General features: G+C 58.6%; 1 protein-coding gene across 1 annotated transcript in view; it reads right to left on the reverse strand.

Annotated features, from left to right (window-relative positions):
- Positions 1-21,670, reverse strand: part of LASP1 (LIM and SH3 protein 1) — a 40,304-nt gene that overhangs the window by 17,124 nt on the left and 1,510 nt on the right. Inside the window, exons 2-4 of the mRNA XM_079797457.1 lie at positions 15,248-15,342; positions 6,081-6,165; positions 257-364 (exon numbers count right to left, since the gene is read on the reverse strand). Of these exons, the coding sequence (XP_079653583.1) occupies positions 257-364; positions 6,081-6,165; positions 15,248-15,342 (288 nt within the window). The remainder of the gene's footprint in view (positions 1-256; positions 365-6,080; positions 6,166-15,247; positions 15,343-21,670) is intronic.

The raw sequence follows: 21,670 nt of genomic DNA on the forward strand, positions 1-21,670 counted from the left end.
GGATGACTGAGCTAAACATAGGCCCTCCCTGCACCCTCCCCAAAGTATAGTCCATTTCTGCTCTGTGGGCAGAGGATAGAGTCTGGGGTACACAGAGAAAAGGTATCTGTACCCCAAACCCTTCCCTTCCTTTCCCTCTGCTCCAGCAGCCGTCAGCAGGCCCGCCCAAGGGCCCCACTCATGTCTGCCCGCCGGCAGGGGGAGACGGCCAGGAAGGGCGGGGGGTGGTGTGGCCCACAGGGGCAGGGGCGCTTACATTACTGATCTGGTCCTGGGTCTTCTTGATCCTCTGGAGTTCCGGTGTGTCTGCCACCACGCTGAAGCCCTTGCCCTTGTTCTTCTCGAACTCCTCCTTGTAGCGCACCTGGAGACGGGAGAGGGGCTAGTCAAGCCAGGGGGAGCCGAAAGGGACCCAGCCTGTGGCCACCTGAGCTAGCAACCAGCTCGGAGGGAGATCCTGACCAGAACTCCCCCTGTAGTGACATCCACCCCCCCTCCCAACTCAAAGCAGAAGTCTTAACTGAAAAATATTAAAATAAGAATGATAATCCGTCAATACATATTCAGTGCATTCTGAGTGCCAAGTGCCTCATTTAAATCTTACCATATACTATTATTAGCTCCATTTTTGTTGTTGTTGGTAATCCTCACCCGAGGATATTTTTTCCCCATTGACTTTTAGAGAGCAAAGGGAGAGAAGGAATGGGAGGGAGGGAAGGAAAGAGAGAGAAACATTGATGTGAGAGATACACATCAATTGGTTGCCTACCACACACGCCCCAACCAGGGCTGGGGATCGAACCTGCAACCCAGGTACATGCCCTTGACCAGGAATCGAACCCACGACCCTTCAGTGCATGGACGATGCTCTAACCACTGAAAACACTCCCTTCAGTGCATGGACGATGCTCTAACCACCGAGAACACTGGCCAGGGCTATTAGCTCCGTTTTAAGTAAGGAACCTGAGCCACAGAGACACACAGTCCATGCCCAAGGTCACACAGCTTAGCAGCAAAAGTCGGGAGCCACCAAAATGCAAAGCCTCATCTGCCTGACTCCTGACCCGTCACCGCCCGCCCCTCCTCCCAGAAAGCTGTCGGAAGAAGGCTCTTCAGAGCTCCACAGCCTGCCCCCGCCCTCACCCTCGCCAGGATGTGGCCCTGCCCGTCGAGAGCCCAGGGGAGTTTTTGAGTGACCAGTTAAGTGAGGGCTGTGCCAAGGGACAAAGTTGGTGCCCAGAAAGGAGGGCAGGGAGACAGCCACTCGGAAGACTCGATCAATGAGCCTTTGAGAGGCTCTGGCGGCTGCCTGGAGCCGGCTCCTGAGGTCAGCGCCACAGGAAAGGATGAAATTGTTGGGGGACAGACAGCACTTCACAACAGGGCGCCACGCTCTGGGGAAGAACCCTACCACCCCACCCCTGCCCTCCTCTTCTGAGAATCCCAGGGATCCTCCAAGAGAGGGACTCAAGTCAGACAGCAGGAAGGACTTCCCAAACGCTCAAGGCACTGAAATAATGAGGAGTCTCTTGTCCTCCCCTGGGGGCTTTAAAGAGCAGAATGGAGGCTGAAAATGCCCAGGGCACGGAGAACTGCCCCTTGGCTTCCAGGGACTTCCCTGTGCACCTCGGCGGCCAGCTGTTCCAAACCCCACCAGCTGCCGGGACTTCCTCCACGCGGGCTGCCCTGTCCTGGAAGGTCAGCCCAGGACATGAGGCCCAGGACCCTGGCCGTCTCCAGGGTGACAAGCCCAGGCAGCTCCCAGGCATGGGATCATCTGGCCACAGTGCCGAGCTGCACTAGGACCCAACCGACCACACACATGTTTGCAGCCACGGCCACACCTGTCAGTTCCTCTGCACCCTGCCCGCTCCCCCAGGTCAGGCGTCCTTGTTTGCCCCCTAGCGCCCCAGCTCATCCGTCCATGGGCTTCTTCCTAAGAGGTTCCAGAAATTCCTTTGTTTTGATCCAGGCTGAAAACAAAGGCCTGGACAGAGAAATTAACAATGACAAAGGTACCAGCCCACCCCATGGGCCCAGAACTGCCCAGCCTCAGCCCCAGCCTCAGCCCACCCGGGAAGGCCTGGGCCAGCACGGTGCCTCTTAGTTGGGGTGGGGAGGGGAACCCTCTGAGAAGGGGGCAGCAGGGCAGGTAAGGCACTGAGAGCCAGAAAAATGCAGCTCTAGATACAGAAGCCCCAGATGCAAGGCCTCTGGCTTTGGTTTCCTCACCTGCAAAAGGGTTGTCATAGGAATCATGGGGAGCCGGGGGACGGGGGCGGGGCTTCCTATCCCCCAGGCAAAGTGCCAGAGGGAGCTGGTAACCCGGCACAGGCTCAGTCTCCATCTGCCAAGTGGCCTTGGGCAAATGACGTCACCTTTTGGGCCTCGGTTTACAAATCTGTGAAAGGGGATAATAACACCACCCATCCCGATGAAGGGTGCAGACGGTAGACAGTTGCTCTACAGCAGCCAACACGTGGTGGAGCGCGCGGCGGGGCTCGCCCCACACGGGTAAGGGCAGTTGTGAAAGTGCTCTGTTCTGCTCAAGAGCTGAACAAACGCCAGTTCCCCACTCCTTCCTCTGCTTCCTGGCCTGGCCAGGGCCAGGCCCCTAATCCAGGGGAATAATTGCCATGGCGACAGTGTGGTGACATCAGCGAGTTCCCAGGCTCGGGAACTGCCTCCCCTCCCTGCTGGAGAAGGGTCATTCATTCACTCCTGGCACAGGGGGTCCAGAGCGGGCAGGGCTGGGATGGAGTCCACGCTGAGAAAAGGCAGGGGCCTGGGCGCAGCACCACTTGGCTGCGTGTCCCTAGGCAGGCCAGTCCCCCTCTCAAGAGCCTAGTTCGCTGATTTCCAAAAGCCCTCCCCGCTCTGGAATTGGTGACCGTTTTTAAGTACCTGTGGCCGTGACTACGGAGAATGGAGGTGGGGAAGGTTCTCTGAAAGGCTGTGAGGTGTTGGAGTGGGGGACAGGTAAAAAGCGGGGAGCCGGGAGTGGGGGGAGACCCCTGCCTGGAGTCCCTCCTCAGGGCTCCTTATCCCCCAAGCAGGCGTGTTCACCTGCATCTGGGACGGACGGCTCACCAGGATGGGACCAGGGTCTCTCTCTCAGCCCCGCGGCGGGGAGGGTCAGGAGACTAAGTGCTGTGACTGGACGACCCTCTGCCTGGGGGGCGCCTGGGCCTCGCACCCTGGAAACCCCCAAGGCAGGGCCAGGCCGGATGCTGAGGCTCCTCGAGCCCAGACAACCACCAGCGATGCCAGTCTGCTTTCTCTATGAGGATGTGTGCAGTCTCCTCCCAGGATCCAGCCTGTTCATCACTTACCCCGCACACAGTAGGTACCAAGAAACATCTGTCAAGTAAATGATGAATGAACTGAACGGAGACACAAACTTTCCAAACAGGCGGCACAGTTTGGAAAATAACTGCCTTCGCTGACCCAAACGTAAGAGGAAAGATCAGGACTTTAAAAACGTCATTGAGAAAAATACAATACCAACCATTTTACCACTTATTTGGTGCCTACTACGTGCTGGGCCCACGTCCTAGGTAACCCACTCCCCTCTAACAAGAAAAGAAGTCAGGTTTGAAATTAGACACACACCGAAGGGGAGGAGACCTGATGAGAAAGGTCGGTGCGGGGAGCCGTCAGCAGGTCACGGTCTGTGCCGCGGACGCATCACGCCCGAGTTCCATTCCCTCTCCTTCCCAGGACAATAGGAATGCAAACAGCTATTGAGTGCTGACTGTATACCAGAGCTGTTCCAAATGCCTGCTGTATACCAACATAGACATAACCCCCATTTTACAGATAAGGCACTCAGGCTGGGAGTCTTTACATAACTTGCCCAGGGTCACAGTAGCTAATAGTGGGACATCCTGGCCATCGGCTCAGGACACAGATATGCTATCTGAGGTCACTAGATCCAACAGAAGGGAGTAGGGGCCCTGCTCCAGGGCAGGCCTGGGGCTCTCCTGTCCCCCTGGGCAAGTCCCAGGCTGTATTGCACCCTGGAGGTATGACAATGAGGGGGAAAATGAAAAAGACCTTCTCTTTGCACTTCTGCCTGGGCTCAGGGGGCTACACAGACCCCCCCAGCTCAGCCCCACCCCAAAGATGTTGCCTCCCTTCAGCCTGGGGTGGGGGTTGGGAGAGCTGCCAGTTCCCTGCCTCCGCCCAGCCTGCCTGGACCACCCAGAGGGTCATTTCTGGTCGGCTCTGTGGTTCCTCCCCCCGCAGGGAAGGCTCCAGGTGGCCCAGACACCCAAAGAACCATTTGGGGAGCCAATCTGGAGATGGGAAAACAAAGTCGAAATAGCACAGGCAGCTTCCCGGAGACAGAGAAGGGCTGAGACACACAGATGCCAGCCCAGGAAGGGGCCCTGGAGAGAGCCCAGCTGATGCCCTGTGGGGTGGGGCAGGGCAGGCAGAGGAGGCTCCCACTTCCCTTCCCGCCAGACACAGGCGGCTAGAGCAGGCCCTGCCCCCACCGCGGCCACAGGAACCAGACCTGTCACCACCCTCAGCCAGGCCAGCTCAGCCCTTCCAAGCCTCAGAGCAGCAGGCCCAGCCCCCACCTGTAGGCAACTGGGGTTTGCTGTCCCCGTTTTACCAGGAAAGAAAAAACAAAACAGGGGAGGCCAGCAGCCAGCTCCCACCACACAGCTGGGAGAAGGGGAGGGGCCTGCAAAGAGGGCAGGTCCTGCCGCCACCCTCTGCCTACCCCAGCCCCAGCCCCAGCCCCTCAGGAGCCCAACTATAGGAGGTTAGAGCTGGGCTCCCAATGCCACGCCCTAACGCCCAGGGCTCCCGCCCGCCCGTCACAGCAGAAAGAGGGTGAGCTCAGGTGTCTCTCAGCTCCACCGGATCCCCAGCCCAGCTCTAAGCCTCTCAAATTATGTCTGTGAGACCAAAAGCTTTCACCTGAAGCACCAGGGCGGTCAAAACACAGATTCCTGGGCCCGATCCAGCCCCTTGGGTGCCTTCTAACAAGTCCCCAGTCCCTTCTGGTGCGTCCTGCGGGCTGAGAGCATGGGGCTGGGGGCCACAGCAGGCTACGGAACTGCTCTGCGCAAAGGGCTTGAAATCTGCATCTGGGCAAGTAGCCTGGCCTCTCCAAACCTCAGTGTTCCCATCTGTACAATGGGGAGAGCAGGAGTCCCTCCATCAGCTGGTTGTGAGGATTAGAGGAGGTCAAGGCCTGGCTCTCCGTGAGGACCTACCGCAGAGTGACGGTTGATCTCATGATTGCCCCAGCCTGCCCGAGAGTCAGGAGGCCTGGAACCCAGATGACTCAGGAGGGCCTCTGGGGAGCAAGGGGTTCCCCTAGGGGATTGGATTCCAGGGACAAAAAAAAAGATCCGTAGCCAAGCTTTTTGTGAGACCAACAAAGGCTGGGGAATTCGTGCGGTTTGAATTTCTCCTCCTGAGAGTATGGATGTGTGTGTCCCCTGCCTGCACCTGAGTGTGTGCACACACACCCACACCTCCGGACCGGCACCTTTCCCCGCCTCCCCGGGGCCCACACTTCTTCCTCCAGGCTCCTCAGGGTTCTGGCTGCCTCTCTCTCTCTGTTTCTTTTTAATATATTTTTACTGATTTCAGAGAGGAAGGGAGAGGGAGAGAGACAAACATGAATGGTGAGAGAGGACCATCGGGACATGGCTACGGAGGCTGGGCTGTGTCATCTCAGACTGGCATGGGCCTGGAGAGGTGAGTCCCCTCCTTTGAGGGTGGGGGTGAGTGGGGAGGAGGAAGAGGGGAGCAGCTGCCGAGAGGAGGTGGGCTTCGGGGGACCCCATGTGAAATTTCCCAGAGCAGAAAGAATCAGACACCGACACCCCTCCAACCCACTTTAGGTAAGGAGGGGGCGTGCTCTCCCCCACTCCTTTGACCAAGCCAGGAAATGTGAAGTAACTGGGTACAGCGCTGGGGGCAGGGAGACAAGGCAAGTGCCAGGATTTCAGCACCTTGGCCTTGCTGAGTAACCCGAGGGGAAGGAGCCCTTGCCAAATGCAGGGGTTGCGACAGCCCCCGCTCCCCACCAGGCCCCGCACCAGCCCGCCCCTCACCTGACTCTGGAGCTCGCTCTGTTGCTTGAGGCGGAGGTTTTCAGGGGTGTCAGCCACCATGGTGAAGGACTGCTTGGGGTAGTGTCTGCAGGACAGGAAAGAACAAGTGGAGGTCACTCTGGGGAAAGGGCAGGAACCTCTGGGCTTCTCACAGACCCGACTCTCTCCTGGCAACTGCCTCTGACCCCCGGGCCGGTCCGCCCCTGCCCCGGGAGCAGGACCAGTGACCACCAGCCACGCAGAGGGAGGCCAGGGTCGCTCAGACTCAGCCTGAGCGGAACTGGGAGACACAATAGGCTTGAGTGGCTGGCGGGCCATGGAGGACGGTCCTGAGCCAAAGGGAGGCCATTGGGACACCCTGAGGGTTCCAGACCACCCCTGTTTGGGGATAATCCATGCCTTAAGAGTCTACCAACCAGGGAAGTCAAGGGCGCTGGGCCAGCATGGGGCGAAGATAAGGGTGGGGTCAGGACAAAGCTTTCAGCTAAAACCAGAAATGGAGGCCAACGAAGGAGGGGAAGGTCAGGAGGGATACAGAGCCAGAAATGAAGGGGAAAGGGACGTGCCTATCCAGGGGGCTTCCTGGAGGAGGAGGAGGAGGCGGTGAGAGAAAGTGCACACATCCGGAGTGGTATTTCAAAGGGCCAACAAGGGCCAACTTAACGGAGTACAGGTGAGAGGTCAGCCTGATGCCAGAAAAGAGGCCACGGCGGGTGACAGAGAACACTGCCACCGCGGCCCACGTTCGCCCTGTGCTAAAGGCACGCGTGCCTTAGTTCATCCAACTCTCACACGCACCCTGCTGTCCCCCTCTTGACAGATGGCTGACCTGAGGCTCGGAAAGGTTCGAGAATGTGGCACAAGGCACAAGGCTGGTCTCCAGATTGGCACCCAGACACTCTGCCCCGGACCCAGCACGCTAAGCCAAACCCTTTGGTCTCCGGGCACCTGACAGACCAGAGTCCTGTCCCCCAGAAAGGGGGCTGGCGTGGAGGGAGCAGGAGCCAGGGAAGACCTTGCAGCCAATCGGCAGGGGCCTCTCCGACCATCTGGCCCAACCCCCTCACTTCCCCTGGAGGACACAGTGCCCTTAGGTGACCTGATAATTAACTTACTTAGCACATGGGCTTATAGTCTTCTCTCTCCGCTACTTCTCCGTGAGGTGAGGGGGTGGTTTTTTATCCCTTTTGGTCATTGACGGACCCCAAGCTCCTAGAATAGTACCTGAGTGGTACTATTTGTTGAATAAACCAACATCACACCAAGCATTGAAGCTGGGCCGGGACGAGAACTCGGGTCTCCTACATCCCACCAGGGCATCACCAAGTCCCCAGCACACCAGCGAAGCGGGAGGCAGTCCGGTCCCGGTGGTGTGTGTACAAATGCTGGAATGTGAAACCGCTGGGGATCGGCATGGGCCCCAACTATTTCAGGGAATGGCGGGTGGCCTCTCTCAGCAGAAGCTGAGATCTGGCCGTTTTCAGCCCTGAGTGGCCACACCCCAGCACAGCTGTGACTCCCGGCACGGCAGGTCCCTGATTCACAGGCTGTCCCCGGGGAAGAGGAGGATTGCCCCCTTGCAGGCATGTTCCACCCCGGTCGGCTGACACGCCCTAGAGCTGGACGTGAGCAGCCCTCCGGTCCCTGTGTCCTCACCAAACCTGGCCTGCTCTCCAGCCGCCCGCCCCACCCTGAACCAGAGCTACTGGCGAACACGTGACTTCCCTCAGTGAAGAGCAGGAGTTGGAGTTTGGAAGGGGCCCAAGGGGATGGGGCACCGTGCTGGCCTCTGGCCCTGCCACGGGCTCGCCGGGTGGACTGGCCAGTCCGTGTTCCCTCTGGGCTAGTTTCACCATCTGAGTGATTCTAGCTGTGTCCCCACCCCAGGCCGCCACGGCCCAGCCTGGCTCCTGCCTCCCGGGTCAGCCCGGGCCCGCAGCTGCCCCAGCAGAGGGAGGAAAGAGAGGAGACTGAAGAGTAAACACAGGTGCCTGCAGCTGGCACGGCCTGCGGATGAATGTGGGGCCACGGCTGTGGGTCCAGTCGCCGGGCTTGGCCCAGGTCCACGAAACCAGGGCCACCCACAGCCGAGGAGCGCCGTTCAAAATTCCCGAGCAGCTCCAGGGGAAGGGAGGAGCCCCCGGGACTCTGTTCCCAGAGGCTAGGAAGGGAACAGCAAGAGGGGTCCAGGTCAGCTCTCTAGCAGAACTGGCTGGCCCTGAGGTCCTCAGAGGGAGAGTTTCAGAGACGACCCTCCCAGCAAGGAAGAGCCATAGCGAAGGCACCAGGGGGTGGGGTGGCGGTGAGGAGAGCATCTGTAAGACAGACCCCTGTGGCGGGGAGGCGAGGTCCTAAAGCAGGGGGACCAGGGAGACTCCGGGGGGGCTCTGGCCCACCACGTGAAGGGTTAACCCTCAGAAGATGGCACTGGTCAGCACTGGGTGGGGAAGGGGAGCCGGCAGACTTGGCCAAAGGCAAACACGTGTGCACCGGAGCCAGCCTGCAAACCCGGGGTTCCCATTGGCCTGCGTGCACACGGTTTAAGCGGAGTGCCGGGTCCGGGGGCCCAAGGACAGGAGACACGCACCTGACATGCACCCCACCCGCAGCTCCCAGGCTCCTCCACGCACTGCATTCCTCACACACCGTAAGCGTATGCATGAGCCTGACCCGCGTCTCCTGGACACGGGGGCCAGCAGGTCCACCCAGGACAGGGCACATTGCAGGCCACACTCGCCTCCTACACTCCACCAGGGTCTCAGGACCCCCCCCCCTCCCAACATGCAGCAAGAACCTGTGGGTGGGGTTGGGGTGGGCGGGTGTTTCATTCCCTCTTTGGAGTCATATGACCCCCAGATATCAGACCTCCCCAAGCCAGAACGCTAACCCCATCGGAAGGGAAGGGGTAACCAGCCTAGATGTGGACTCGGCTTATTGTGGCCGGGGAAGGGAAGGGAAGGGATTTTCATCCTGCATCAGATGAACCGGATTTAAGAGGAGGGCAGAGCCTCCCGTCTCTTACCCCCGCCTCCTAAACCCAACCCCAGGCCGGAGGAAGGCGGGCAGACATGCAGTTCGGGCTCTCCTCCCCCTGCTGGGTCAACCGTGTCCCCTCCCCACAGCCCCAGCCCCGCTTGACAACCCTGCCTTTCCCTTCCCCTGCTCACTGCGCTTCAGGTTCCCATGGCAACCTCATCCTCAGCTCCAGGCAGGAGAGCGGGGAGAGCAGACAGAGAGAGAGGGTCTGTGGGGGTGGGGAGGAGACAGGCAGCTAGGGTGTCCTCAGCTGCGGAGGACCCCTGAGGACAACGCCAGGAGACTGTGTCTGCAGGGTCCTTGCAGACAGCGAGGCGAGGAGGACAGGTGCCAGGAATCCGTCTTTCCAGGGGTGGACACAGCCGCAGCAGAGCTGCGCCCCTCCCCCGCCAGCATGGCTGCCCTGGAAAGGGCTCCTTTGACCTCCTTCCAGAAGCAATTGCTGGGAATTTTACCTTTTCCCTCCCTCTCCGTCCTCAGGTTGAAGCTCCGCCCACCCCACTACCCGCACATCCCAGTGGAGATGAATGGATGTGTGTGTATGCCATTGTGGGCACCGAGGCAGAAAGAGGGGCCCCCCGCCCCCAGTGAGTGACCCCACTGGAACCCCAGCCCCACCACCAGACGGGGCCAGGGCGAGGGAACAAGGGGCCAGCATGGGGAGAGCCAGGCGTCCTCACCCGGCCCGGAGCGGGGTCCAGAGCACAGCTGCTCTTTGTCCCCTCGTGGCCAGCCTCCCTGCGGCTCGTTCCCAGCGCGGCCCTCGGTGGCAGTGGCCAGCCTCCCTGCGGCTCGTTCCCAGCGCGGCCCTCGGTGGCAGGATCGGCTGCTCGGCTGCTCGGAGGGAGGGGCTCAGGGACAGGGAGTCTGGGGGACAGGGGACGGGATCTGGTATCCATGAGGGCAAGAACGGGGACGGGGCAGGGAAATCAGGCAGCTAAGCCTCCCAGAGAACCGACAGGCACACGAAGCCATTTCCGGATGGACTGTGTCCCGTGCACATGCCCTCTTGAAATCTGCCACAAGGCCACGGACTAGACACGTCGGTGTGATCCATGTGCCCATTTCACAGGGAAAGAAACGGAGGCTCCGCCGAAACCGGTTTGGCTCAGTGGATAGAGCATCGGTTTGCGGACTGAAGGGTCCCAGGTTCAATTCCGGTCAAGGGCATGTACCTTGGTTGCAGGCACATCCCCAGTAGGGAGTGAGCAGGAGGCAGCTGGTCGATGTTTCTCTCTCATCGATGTTTCTAACTCTCTGTCCCTCTCCCTTCCTCTCTGTAAAAAATCAATAAAATATATTTTTTTTTAAAAATAAAGAAACAGAGGCTCCGTGTCCAGGAGCACCGCCCAGTGCCTTCTCCCCTCCACCACAGCTACCCGGCCAGCTAAGGGCCAGCAGACGTCTCTCTCTCAGGGGGACCCGTCCAGCCCCCGCTCTCAGGCCTCTGGGGAGAGAGGTGCTTGGCAGGGTGGGTGGAGAACAAAGGAATTCGTCTTTCAAACCCAACCTGTTCCCAAGCGTGGCCATGATGAGAGACCCTCTGGGGTCTCTCGGTCTCCACCAGTCAGGAGCCACCTTCTCCTTTTCTGAAGAGGGTGTCTGAGTCCAAACAATGACCTGCAGGGATGCAGGGCCCGGGGCCTGCCCCCAGGAGCGGGGGTTATGCCTGAGGACCTCTGAGCCACCTGTGAGGACAGGGAGGATGCTGAGAGGCGGCTGGGCTCCGGCCCTGGGCTTCCTAGGGCCAGGGACCGCTTGCCGGGCACAGCCCCACGCCCAGGCCTGCCATGAGCTGTGTTCCAGAGGCGGAGCAAACACTGACCCGCGCCCCCTTCTGCACGCACCCTCGCCTCCTTCCAGCCTCAGACTCATTCAAAACCACAGCTTTTTGTTCAAAGAGGAACAAAAATACATCAACAAAAAGCAACAAGGAGCCTTTGGTTTTACCAAAAGGAGGGGGGGGGGGGAAACACCAGTCCCGACATCCTGCCTCTGGAAGGAGCCGCTGATCCCCAGCTGGGAGCACTGCCCAGGGGCGGCAGGGAGGGCTCCCCCCTAACCCAGTTTCTCACCAGTCCCCCAGGCCTCAGGGCTGAAGTGGTGGGGATAGGAAGCAACAAGGAGGCATTGTCTGGCCAGAGGGAAAAAAAAAACAAGCAGCCAAGATCAAGGCTAGACATGAAGAAGAACTTACCAGCCCTCAGGGGTTGGAGACAAACTGTAAAATCAAAGCCAGCTCCTGCCCCTGATGGCAATACATAGAAAGGAATGATTCTGCCAAGTCGGCCAAGGGTTGGAAACACGGGGACCTCAGTTTCCTCATCTATGAAATGGGAGTACGAGGAACCCTGAGCTTCCTGGAGGCCGTGGCGTCTCTGAGCGCAAGGATTTGGGGGTGAGAGTGAGGGGCCGGGGCTGCCTAGAGGCTGCATTTGGCCACTGGGGATGCCCCTTGGAGAATGTCTCCCTGTCCCAAACACACACCACACAAACCCTTCCCACTCCTGGCGCTAACCTGGCTCCCTAAGACAGCTGATCCCGTTTGGCTCAGTCAGAGGCAGAAAATTCTGGGGAGACGGGAAAGCCCCACGCCACGGACCTGGATTTCCCGCTACTGCCCCCTCCCCTAAGAGCAGCTGGGATTTGAGAATCTGCTAGAATCCAGACACTTTGGGTCCCGCACAGGCCCGCCCCACTGCCTGAGGCCCGGTGGGAGGCGAGGACCACAGTCCCTTGTTCCCTAGAACCAGGCACATCTGCATCCTGCTCAGCCCCTCACCCCACAGCTCAAGGACACGGAAGGATGGGCCCAGATGTCTGCAGTCCGTGAAGAGGGGAAGGATACAATGGAGCACCCCTCCTTCTTCCCCAGCCCATGTCTGCTCCCCCCTTGACACCCCAAAAGCTGGTTCATTCCCCTCTTGGCCTGCAACTTCACCCCTGGTCTGCAACCTCCATGAGTCATGCCCCCAAGGAAGAGAGAACAGCACATTTCTCCCCAACCCCCACCCTGCCCCTGCCCCTGCCCCTGCCCCTGCCCTCCAGACTCTTAGACTATTTGCCTGAAAAGAAAGCAGCAGGTTTGTAGTGGGGACAGATCTGCCACTTTTCAGAAAAATGTAGCTTAGAAAACAAATCATCAAGGGTGTAACGATCCCTCTAACCAAAATGGAGCAGACTCACCCCACCTACCTAGACGCGTCAAGAAAGAATTCAATTAACAGGCCTTCCCGCCGCCGGCTGTTGTGCAAAAACTGGCATGCACGCCTCTGCCTTGCACACAGCACAGCAATGCCGGGGCGGCTGCGGCCTGGGAAGCGTGAACACAAACGCACCCTATCCAGTCGACCTCCCTGGCTTTTCTCCCCAGCCACACGTCCGGCAGCGCGTGCGTCTGGATACATACCAGGCACATGTGTGAGTGCATGTCCATAGGGGTGCGCCACCGCCCAGCAGCCCAGCTGTGAGCTCTGGCCTGTAGGCTCCCCCATACCTCACTCTAAAGCAAGGAGAGGAATAGAAGAGGCCTTTCTGCTGCTCGCAGTCACTTTCCAGAACTTAAATTAGACTTGAGATGCCTCTGGGAAAAGACAGACAGTCTTCTTCTGTCTTGACCATCCCCCCCCCTGCAAGATCCTGGCCGAGGGACGAGCGAGAGCCGGGCAGAACCTCGGAGGCCTCACACTCACTCACTGGGTGGGCCCAACTCCCTGGCAACGTGCCAGGAGAGACCACCTGCCTCTCTGGGTTCTGGGCGGGAGGTGCTGCTGAGAAGGAAGCCAGCCAGGCCTGGTCCACAAAGCAAAGGGCAGAGCTACACCCTGGACACCCCAGGATTTGGAACCTGGGTGTCCCTGGAGGATGGGGCCAGAGGCAGGAAGAAAACAGGAAGGAAGGAGAGTGAACACCCAGCACGGTGCCTGGCACAGGGCAGGTCCTCAGTAGCCTTTGGTGTCTGGTCCCAGGGTAGGAAGCTTGAACCCTGGGGAAACCGAGGCTCGGGCAGGTCTACAGGGAGCTCTGGCAGGCCAGGCCTGCATCTGGTTTATCCTGGAATTCCCCTGTCTGGATCGCTGGCACAGACAACTTCTTTTCGGCAGAAGCTGGCTGAGGAGTGTGAACGCCTCGGGCAAGGTGCTACTACGCTGCAGCAAAACACAGCTGGACCACAAAGCCCCCAAGTCTTCTCCTTCCCAGGTAACATCCCAGCGGGGCCAAAGGTCAACTGGGCCCGGCATAGGCCCAGGCTGTAAAGGCTGGGGGAACGGAGAGGGGTCAACCGCTGCTCTGGCTAGAGGCCAGGAGACAGACCTGCCGAGGCAGCTTGGAAGCAGCATCCAAGCAAGGAGGGGCGCTTCGTCCTCCGCCTCCCCGGGAGCCCCCCACCAATGCAAGGAGCCCCTCACCCCCCCTTACTGCAGCCTCCCCAGAAGAGAGGGGGAAGAGTAAGCTGGGACTGTGGCACTAGGCTGAGGAAATACAGAGGAAACAAGGACACGTCTCTGATTTCTTTCTCCAACTCCCAACGCTCCCTGAATTCTAGGCTACTGCAGTCTGAGGGAAGAGCCGCAGAGAAGCCCCGGTCCCTGCCGCCCACGGAGCTGCCTGGAGAGGCTGAGGGTCAGAAGCTGCCCCCAGGGGAGCCTCAGTGCCCAGAATCCAGCCTGAAGTGGTCCAGCCATCAAGGGGTTAAAACTGCCCCAGCCTCGGGCTTTGCTGAACCCCACCCCACTCCCCAACAGAGGGAGGAAGTGGCAGAGAATCAGGGCTTGTGTGAGTCCTTAAGAATTCGAGGAATGTCCCATTTCCCTGGGGGGGGGGGTGGAGGCTGGGGGGTGAGGGCCAGAGTAAGTTAATAGAAGAGAAGACGCAGCTGAGGGAAGAGAGGGGGACCCAGGCGACCTTCCCCGTGCCCCGAGCCCTGAGCCCTCCCAGAAGGGACGACACACACGTTGTTTCTTGAGTGTAAGATTTTATCAGAAATCTGTGTTCCCGGCACCTGGCACAGGTTAGCATGCAGCAGCGGGCAGGCCATACTTACCTAATGAGTGAAAAAAACACCAAGGAGAGGAGGCTGTGGAATTAGCAGGGCACGGGGTGCAAAAAGGGAGAGAGAGGCAGCCTTTCAAAGGGGTTTAAGACCCCAACCCCACTTAGACAAGTCCCAAAGCTCCCCTCCTGGGTAAATTTCAGCTGCAAAGAGCCTCCTGACCGGGAATGTTAAAGAAAAACTGGACTCAAGTCAGAGTTTTGCTGAACTGTTTTGAATACTGATCTTGCCACCTTCATGAAGGGACCCGACCTTCTAAAACCCCTACCTGGCACGTGGCTGTGAGGTGCCGCATGCGCCCTCTAAAACCCCTACCTGGCACGTGGCTGTGAGGTGCCGCATGCGCCCTAGACCCCGCAGGGTTTGCACCTGTTACCCACACAAGGTTACCCTGAAGACGGAAGGTGTAGCACTCTCTGGAGCAGCATGGGATGAGGGGCCCTCCCCTCCCCCCGTCCCCGCAGCAGGCCAGGCTGCAGGTCCCAGGGCAGAGGGAGCAGAGTCCCAGCCCACACCCTTGGAGAAGACTGGAGGTCTCCACCGCCTCCTCACCAGGCAGGGAAGAGCTCTGCCCGGAGCCAGGCCACCCCTTCCGGCTGCCCCACCAGGAAGGGCTCGGCCAGGAGCCCCCAAAGAATTAGTGCCCAGGCTCTGGCAGGCGGCAGACAGAGAGAGGGAGACAGTCCACGGCTATTCTGAGGAGAGAGAGGAGGAAAGGAGAAGCAGAGAACACCGACGGGCAGAAACAGGGCCGCTGGCTTTTCCCTCTGGATCCCACCCTCCCAGCCGGGGGCAGTGGGAGGAGCATACTCCTCTGACTGGGTTTGAACTAGCCTCTCCCCAGACATGTCCCTTCCCTTCCCCGAGCCTCAGTTTCCTTCTCTGTGAAATGGGAATGAGAGCCCTTACTTCATCCAGCTGTGGTGAAGGTGACACGGGACTGACACTAATCAAGCAGAGAGCGTGGACGTGCTCGGCAACGTCCCCTTGTGGTTGTGAGCACAGAAGGAAGAATGAGGAAGGGAGTCCGGGGACCCGCCCGGGGACCCGCCCAGCCCCTGCCCCAGGCAGGACTCACGCGTTGCAGTAGGGCTTCTTCTCGTAGCCCTTGTAGTTCTTCATGTTGAGTGTCATCTTGCAGGTCTCGCAATGGAAGCATGCTTTATGCCAGAACTGGGGACAGAGGCAGAGGGCGGACACCGGTCAGACACAGGACTTCAGGACAGGGGCTCAGGCCCTGGGAGGGAGCACTCCAGCTCCACCAGGTGAGCTGGGGACATCGCAGGTCACAGCTCCCGCAGCTCCCCCTTTTTACCCTCCCCCCCAATCGGTCATTGGAGCTGTAAGGATGGGGAGAAGAGCAGATGTGTAGGGTGAGTGGGGAAGAGGCCAGTGATAGTAGTGCTAAGCTGTCCCCAAAGGTCAGCTCCACCTCCCAGACCACTCCTGCGGCCCCCAAGCTGGAGTAGCCTCATTGCTTGTGCGAAGCTGGACCAGGGTTGCTAAGAGACCGCTGCTGAATATGAGGGGCAGTTCCTCAGCATTGACAAGGCCTGGAGAAGAGGAGGAGGAGGAGGGCCTGGCCCTGAACCCCCAGGCATTCCCAACTCCCACCCCAGGGGCTCCAGCTCTGACACCTCCCACTTCCTGTGGGACCCCCAACCAGAGGGTACAAGTGGGTGGTCTAGTTCTATCCACCACTCCTGCACCCTTCCTCCCTCCCTCACCCTTCTCCCAGCCCTCACCCGGGAGAGCACCCAGCATCTCTCTCTCTGAGGCCCTGAAGGGCTCTGCTTAAAGCCTGGGAAGGGGAACCCCCGTAGTGGACATCGGAGCGCCCCCCGGACTGGCTATGTGGCCTTGGTCAGGGACCACACGGCTGAGCCGTTTCCAGATTGGTTCCTCCTGGGACTGTCGGGGATTCAATGGGAAATCACCTGCAAAGCCCGCAGCGCAGCACCTGGCACCTCTAAGCACCCGGATGTTAGATGCTGGGCACAGCGGCTCTGAACCTCAACCAAGGGGGCTGGGAGACGCACACGGGAGCTTTCTGTGTGTGGGCGCAGGTGGGGCTTCACTGTGCCCAGCCACAGCTACAACGCGGGGGAGGGTCCGTGACAGGTAAGACTCCAGCAAAGCCGAGAGACCCAGACCATGACCCACTTTCACACACAGGCCAATCCAGTAAGGCCAATGGAGGGGATCAGGAGGGAGGGGAAAGGAGGCAACAGAAGGGACCTCCTCCTCAGCAATGGTGACCTGGGCCAAAGCCATGCACCTGGGATCGAAATCTGGCCCTGGGATCTGCACTGACCGGGAGTCCAGCTTCCAGGACCCCAGAATCCAGGCTGCCTGGGTGACCCGACCAGCCTGGTTCTGCCCCATTTCCCAGAAGTCACGGGAGACACTGCTAAGCCCTCAGGGAGGGCCAGAAGCCAGGGGAGGGCCCAGGGAGCTGTTTGAAGGTGACAGCACGGGGCTGGCTCCTGGCCATCTGCCAAGGAATTTCCCCCAAGGCAGTGCCTTTCCAAATGTGTGTTCCCGCCACTCCATTTCCCTGGGACACCTTGGAGGAGGGGACAGGGAGAAAAAGAAGCTGGGAGGTAGGGATACCATGGCCCCCTACCCTGGCCCACTTCAACCAGAGGCCCAGGGGTAATTTGGGAGGTAATCACCTTCTAATATAGGGTGCTTGCCTGTCAGGGGGAGCCGAAGGAATCCCCAGTGGCACAACAGTAAATGGAGTGATAGGAGAGCCACTGTTCTGGGAAGAAGGCCAGCTGGAAGTCTGGAAGCAAAGGGGTGGCTGATCTAAGCTTAGCCCCCACCCCAACCGAGGCCTATCCCACAGCCCAGCCCAGACTCCAGGTGCAAAACCCCAACACATATAGCCCACCAGAAAAACGAAGAGAGGGTAGTCCTTGCCTTAGCTGGTTTGGCTCAGTGGATAGAGCGTCGGCCTGTGGACTGAAGGGTCCCAGGTTCGATTCCGGTCAAGGGCACATGCTTGGGTTGTGGGCTCGATCCCCAGTAGGGGGCACGCAGGAGGCAGCCAATCGATAATTCCCTCTCATCATTGATGTTTCTATCTCTCTCTCCCTTCCTCTCTGAAATCAATAAAAATATATGTTTTAAAAAGTAAATAAATAAAAAATGGAGGGTAGTCCCTGCCCAGTCAGTGCCCACAGTGGCAGCCCCTCTCCTTCCCCCAATACCTGGGAGGCACTGGCAGAGCGGTCCGGCCCTGTCACCACCCAGCCTGCTGGCCTCTGCCTGCTCAGCTGCCCAGGCCCCTGCCTCCCCCCACCCCCACAGGGGCCTGCCAGGAAAAATATTCTCTGGAATCCAGACCATGACCCACTTTCACACACACACACACACACACACACACACACACACACACACCTGTAGGAATACACACTGTCCTAGGACTGGGGACCTCCAAAGCTGCCTCCTGGATTTGGGGGAAACAAAGGAAGGAGACAGATACCCCCCCCCCCGCCCCCCAGCAGATGGCTAGGATCTCACCCTGGTGTCAAGCCCCTTGGAAAGGGGCAGGGTATACTGACTGGGCTGGGGGTTCAGGGCCAACACCCAATCCAGGGGTTCCTTCCACAAGACCCCTCCCGGCTGCCATCTGAAGGGGACCCCCAACATGAAGGGATGGTACCCATTCCCATCCGTAGCTCTTCCCCACCTCACCCCCAGACACCCCTTGCTTCCAGCTAGATAGATATACTAGGGTCTGGGGGTGATGCTCTCTGTTCCCTAACGGGGGCTCGAGAGCAGAATAAGAAAAGCACAGGTGGTCCGAGTGGCTTCAGGGGCATGAGTAAACTCTGCAGCTGTAAAGTGGAACTAAAACCAGGGTCCCACAGAGGTGCGGGGAGGAGTAATGAGATGACTCACGCCCCGAGCTAGAGCTAGCTGCACTCCGAGCTACTGCGTCAGGTCACTTCCCTCACTGGAGAAGGGCTCCAAGGTTCAGGACAATCAGCAGCGCCTGCCCCTGTGTCCTCTTTATAGTGGGCAAGTGGAGGGCAGGGAGGACAGACTATGGCGAGTCACTCAACAGCCCCAGGGGCCCAGCCTGGACCAGGAAACCCCTCCCTGTCTCCATCAGGTCGGTGAACAGCTCAGTCAGGGACACAAGTCAATAAACCCACAGTGACCCTCTCGGTCTGCCTTCCTCCTGTCCCCCTTCCCTAGAGGCCCCAGGAAGAAGATGTCAGTGAAGCATTCCTGAGACTCTGGGACTCAGGATCTGGAGCAGAGTACACCTCTGGGCAGGCAACCCGAACCCTTCCCACTGCCCTGAAGTCCACAGTTTCCCTTTCACACAAAATCGGGCCTCTGTGCGAAGCTTCTCAGCCCTTCCCCCAAGGCTCCAGCCTGCCCTCCAGTCTTCCTCGCCTGCAGCTCCAGAGCTGAAGCCCCGTCCACAGAAAACCCACCCCACAGAAAGTCAGACAGAGGCTGGCGGGCAGAAGTCAATCTCCCGCACGTGGGCGTGGCTTGGACCAGCGCCTATCTCCCGGTAATCACGGTGGAGGTGGGGCGAGCGCTGCTCTCAGCTCTGGGTGAGGGGAATGCGGCCAGCTTCAGGTCACTGTGCCTGCAGCCTGGCATCTTGCCCTCTGCCACCCAGGCTACCTGACTCAGGGTTCAAGGATGAGACCTTCCTCTCCTTTCCTGTGCCCCAGGGTTATGGTTTTTCCCTTCTCTGGGGGTAACACCAGCTCCACCCTGGCTGGGTCACCAACCTAGTTCAGTTGGTCACCTGGGCACGGGTCTAAAGTCATAGACTCTGGCTGCATCTCCACAAATTCCCAGGGGAGATGATTATTCCTTGTATCCCAGCTCCTGGAAAGGCCCAGGCCCAGAGCATTCCTCAGGCCAGGGTCAGGGACACTAATGAGATAGTGTAAATAAAGGTACTTAAAAATGTATATATATATATATTTTTTTAATATATATTTTTTTTACTTCAGAGAGGAAGGGAGAGGGGGAGAGAGATAGAAACATCGATGATGAGAGAGAATCATTGATTGGCTGCCTCCTGTATGCCCCACACTGGGTGTCCAGCCCACAACCCGGGCATATGCCCGGCCCAGCAATCAAACCATGACCTCCTGGTTCATAGGTCGACACTCAACCACTAAGCCAAGCTGGCTGGGCAATAAAGTACCATTTTGCCAACATAACAGGCAAAAGAGCGGAGCACAAAGAACTTCAGGTTTGAACTCCACCTCTGGCTGAGAGGGAAATGAGCCACATACACAGTCTGAGCCTCCGTTGATGGGGTTCATCATTTACGGGAGCAGCCACATCTGTTGTGTGGAGCTGCTGCGAAGACCGAGCCTGGCACCTCGCAATAAGTAGCAGCTGCCATGAATGGATGGCCACAAGGTGATTGTGGGGCACTCTCCGCTTTAGCCAGTAAAATGGGGCACCTCCGCTACAGGGACTTATCTTTTTAGTGTGTCCAGCCCCGTCTCCTTCCATCTTGCTGGCCCCTGTGGAAGTGAGGGGGCAGGGTAGGGGGCAATTTAGACAACCAGAGGCAGAGAGCCCTCCTCCTGGGGGATTCCAGGGAAACGGCACCCCCCAGCCCTCTACACTTCCAGAATGACTGTCTCCGCCTGCTTTCAGGAGCCCAGGAGAGCAAGCCCAGGGACAGGGGCAGGGCACGATCCTTGACCACACAGGCTCCCAGATACAAATGCTTCCCAACAGGGTCTGGGATACAAACCCTCCTCTTTCAAAACGTAGAGGACGTTTTGAGACACAGCTCCTCTCGCCCTTCCCAAAGGCCTTGCAAGGGCAACCCTTCAGAGTGCCTGGCACAAGGTAGGTACCCAATAAATATTTGTCCAATGAATGAGCCAATGAGGTCACCCTGTTCCCCGCCCCCCCAACTTTAATCCCAGAAGTCCTCTGGGGAAGGAAACCTCGATCTCCTTGCTCAAACACCGTCATCAGCAATACATATTTATCCAGCGTGCAGAACACACTGGGTACTGCACGTTGGGGGCAGGGTGGCCATCAGGAGTAACATGGCCTTCACTCACCTAAGGCTTTGGGAGACAAGGCTCAGGGAGGAATAAAGGTTAACACCAAGGATATAGCTTGTGCTTTGGGTCAGATTGTGGGCTGAGTGCTGTAGGGAAATTATAGGGAGCTGGGTGGGTCTAATTTGACTCTCTCCTATTGTAAACTGAAAGCCTGGGGAAGTAGGTTAGCAACCCTGCCTTTGGGACTAAATGTTCTGGAGGTCTCAGCCCTTGGGGCACCAGTTACCCCAGTAGGAAGTGCCAATCCTTACTGCCTGGAGAGAGTTGGGAGGAAGAGGTCCGATACCTGGCTATTCCAGGCCTCCAGCTGGGTGCAGGGGGTGAGGATTCCCCAGGACCACCTCCTCTAGGGAAAGCTCTAAAAGAGGGAGGATGCCCGGCAGGTATGGCTGAGCGGTTGAGTGTCAACCCAGGAACCTGGAGATCTCAGTGTTCGATTTGAGGACAGGGCACATGCCCAGGATGCAGGCTCGATCCCCAGAAGGGGATATGCAGGAGGCAGGCGATGGATGTTTCTCTCTCATCGATGTTTTTCTCTCTCTCTCATCCTCTCTCTCTAAAAAAATCAATAAAAGCATATTTAAATCCCCACTTCCCAAGGCAACCCCCACCTGACTGTCCTCTTCAGCTGGGACGAGAGAACAGCTCCTGGGAAGGGTACCTTGCAGGATTGCTGCCCTCCTCCCCTCGGACACACAGCACCAACGTTCTTCACCAGAGGAGCCAGGTGTGGGCTGGAGAGAGTATCCCGGGAAGACAGGGAAGGCACAGCCTATACCACATCCCGGTGCTTTAGCGCCCTGCCCCTCCCCCAAGGAAATGACATCATCATGCCCATCTGACAGATATGGAACACTGAGGCCTAGAGCCATTCATAAAGCTGGTGGCAGAACACCTGGAATGAGGATGGGCGAGCCATCTCTTCATCTGCATTGCTTCTGCCTTATATGGGGAAAGTGCCCACCGCCTCTTGCCAGTCCATGAGACTGTGGAGAAGGAGAGCAGAGGGAACTCAAGTTACAGAGGCCAAAATCCCCACCACCAGGGAAGGGCAAAAAGACCTGTGTGCAAGGACAAATAGTTCCCCAGTTAGTGCCTCCAAGCTCAAGTCCTACCCTCCGGAGCTTGGCATGGTGGTCGGGAAGGTCGGGGCCCACATCCTTTGTGTCCACAACAGGGCCCTCCTTTCCTCCTGTCTGGCCCAGCCCAAGAGAGGCAGGGAAACAGCAGCAGCCCCCGATGTCCCTTCCTCCAAGAGCAAGTTCAAAAGTATTTCAGAACCTCGGAAGCCCACACCCTTTCACCCTGACTCAGAGGCCAAAGGTCACTGAGGAAGCTCCAACCCCACGCGGGAGAGTTAAGTATCCAATGAACTGTCCTTTCCCAAACAAACATGGCGTAGGGTGAGCAATGAACTTGGCCCTGGG

This window comes from Cnephaeus nilssonii, assembly GCF_951640355.1.
Source record: "Cnephaeus nilssonii genome assembly, chromosome: 19".
Lineage (NCBI taxonomy): Eukaryota > Metazoa > Chordata > Mammalia > Chiroptera > Vespertilionidae > Cnephaeus > Cnephaeus nilssonii.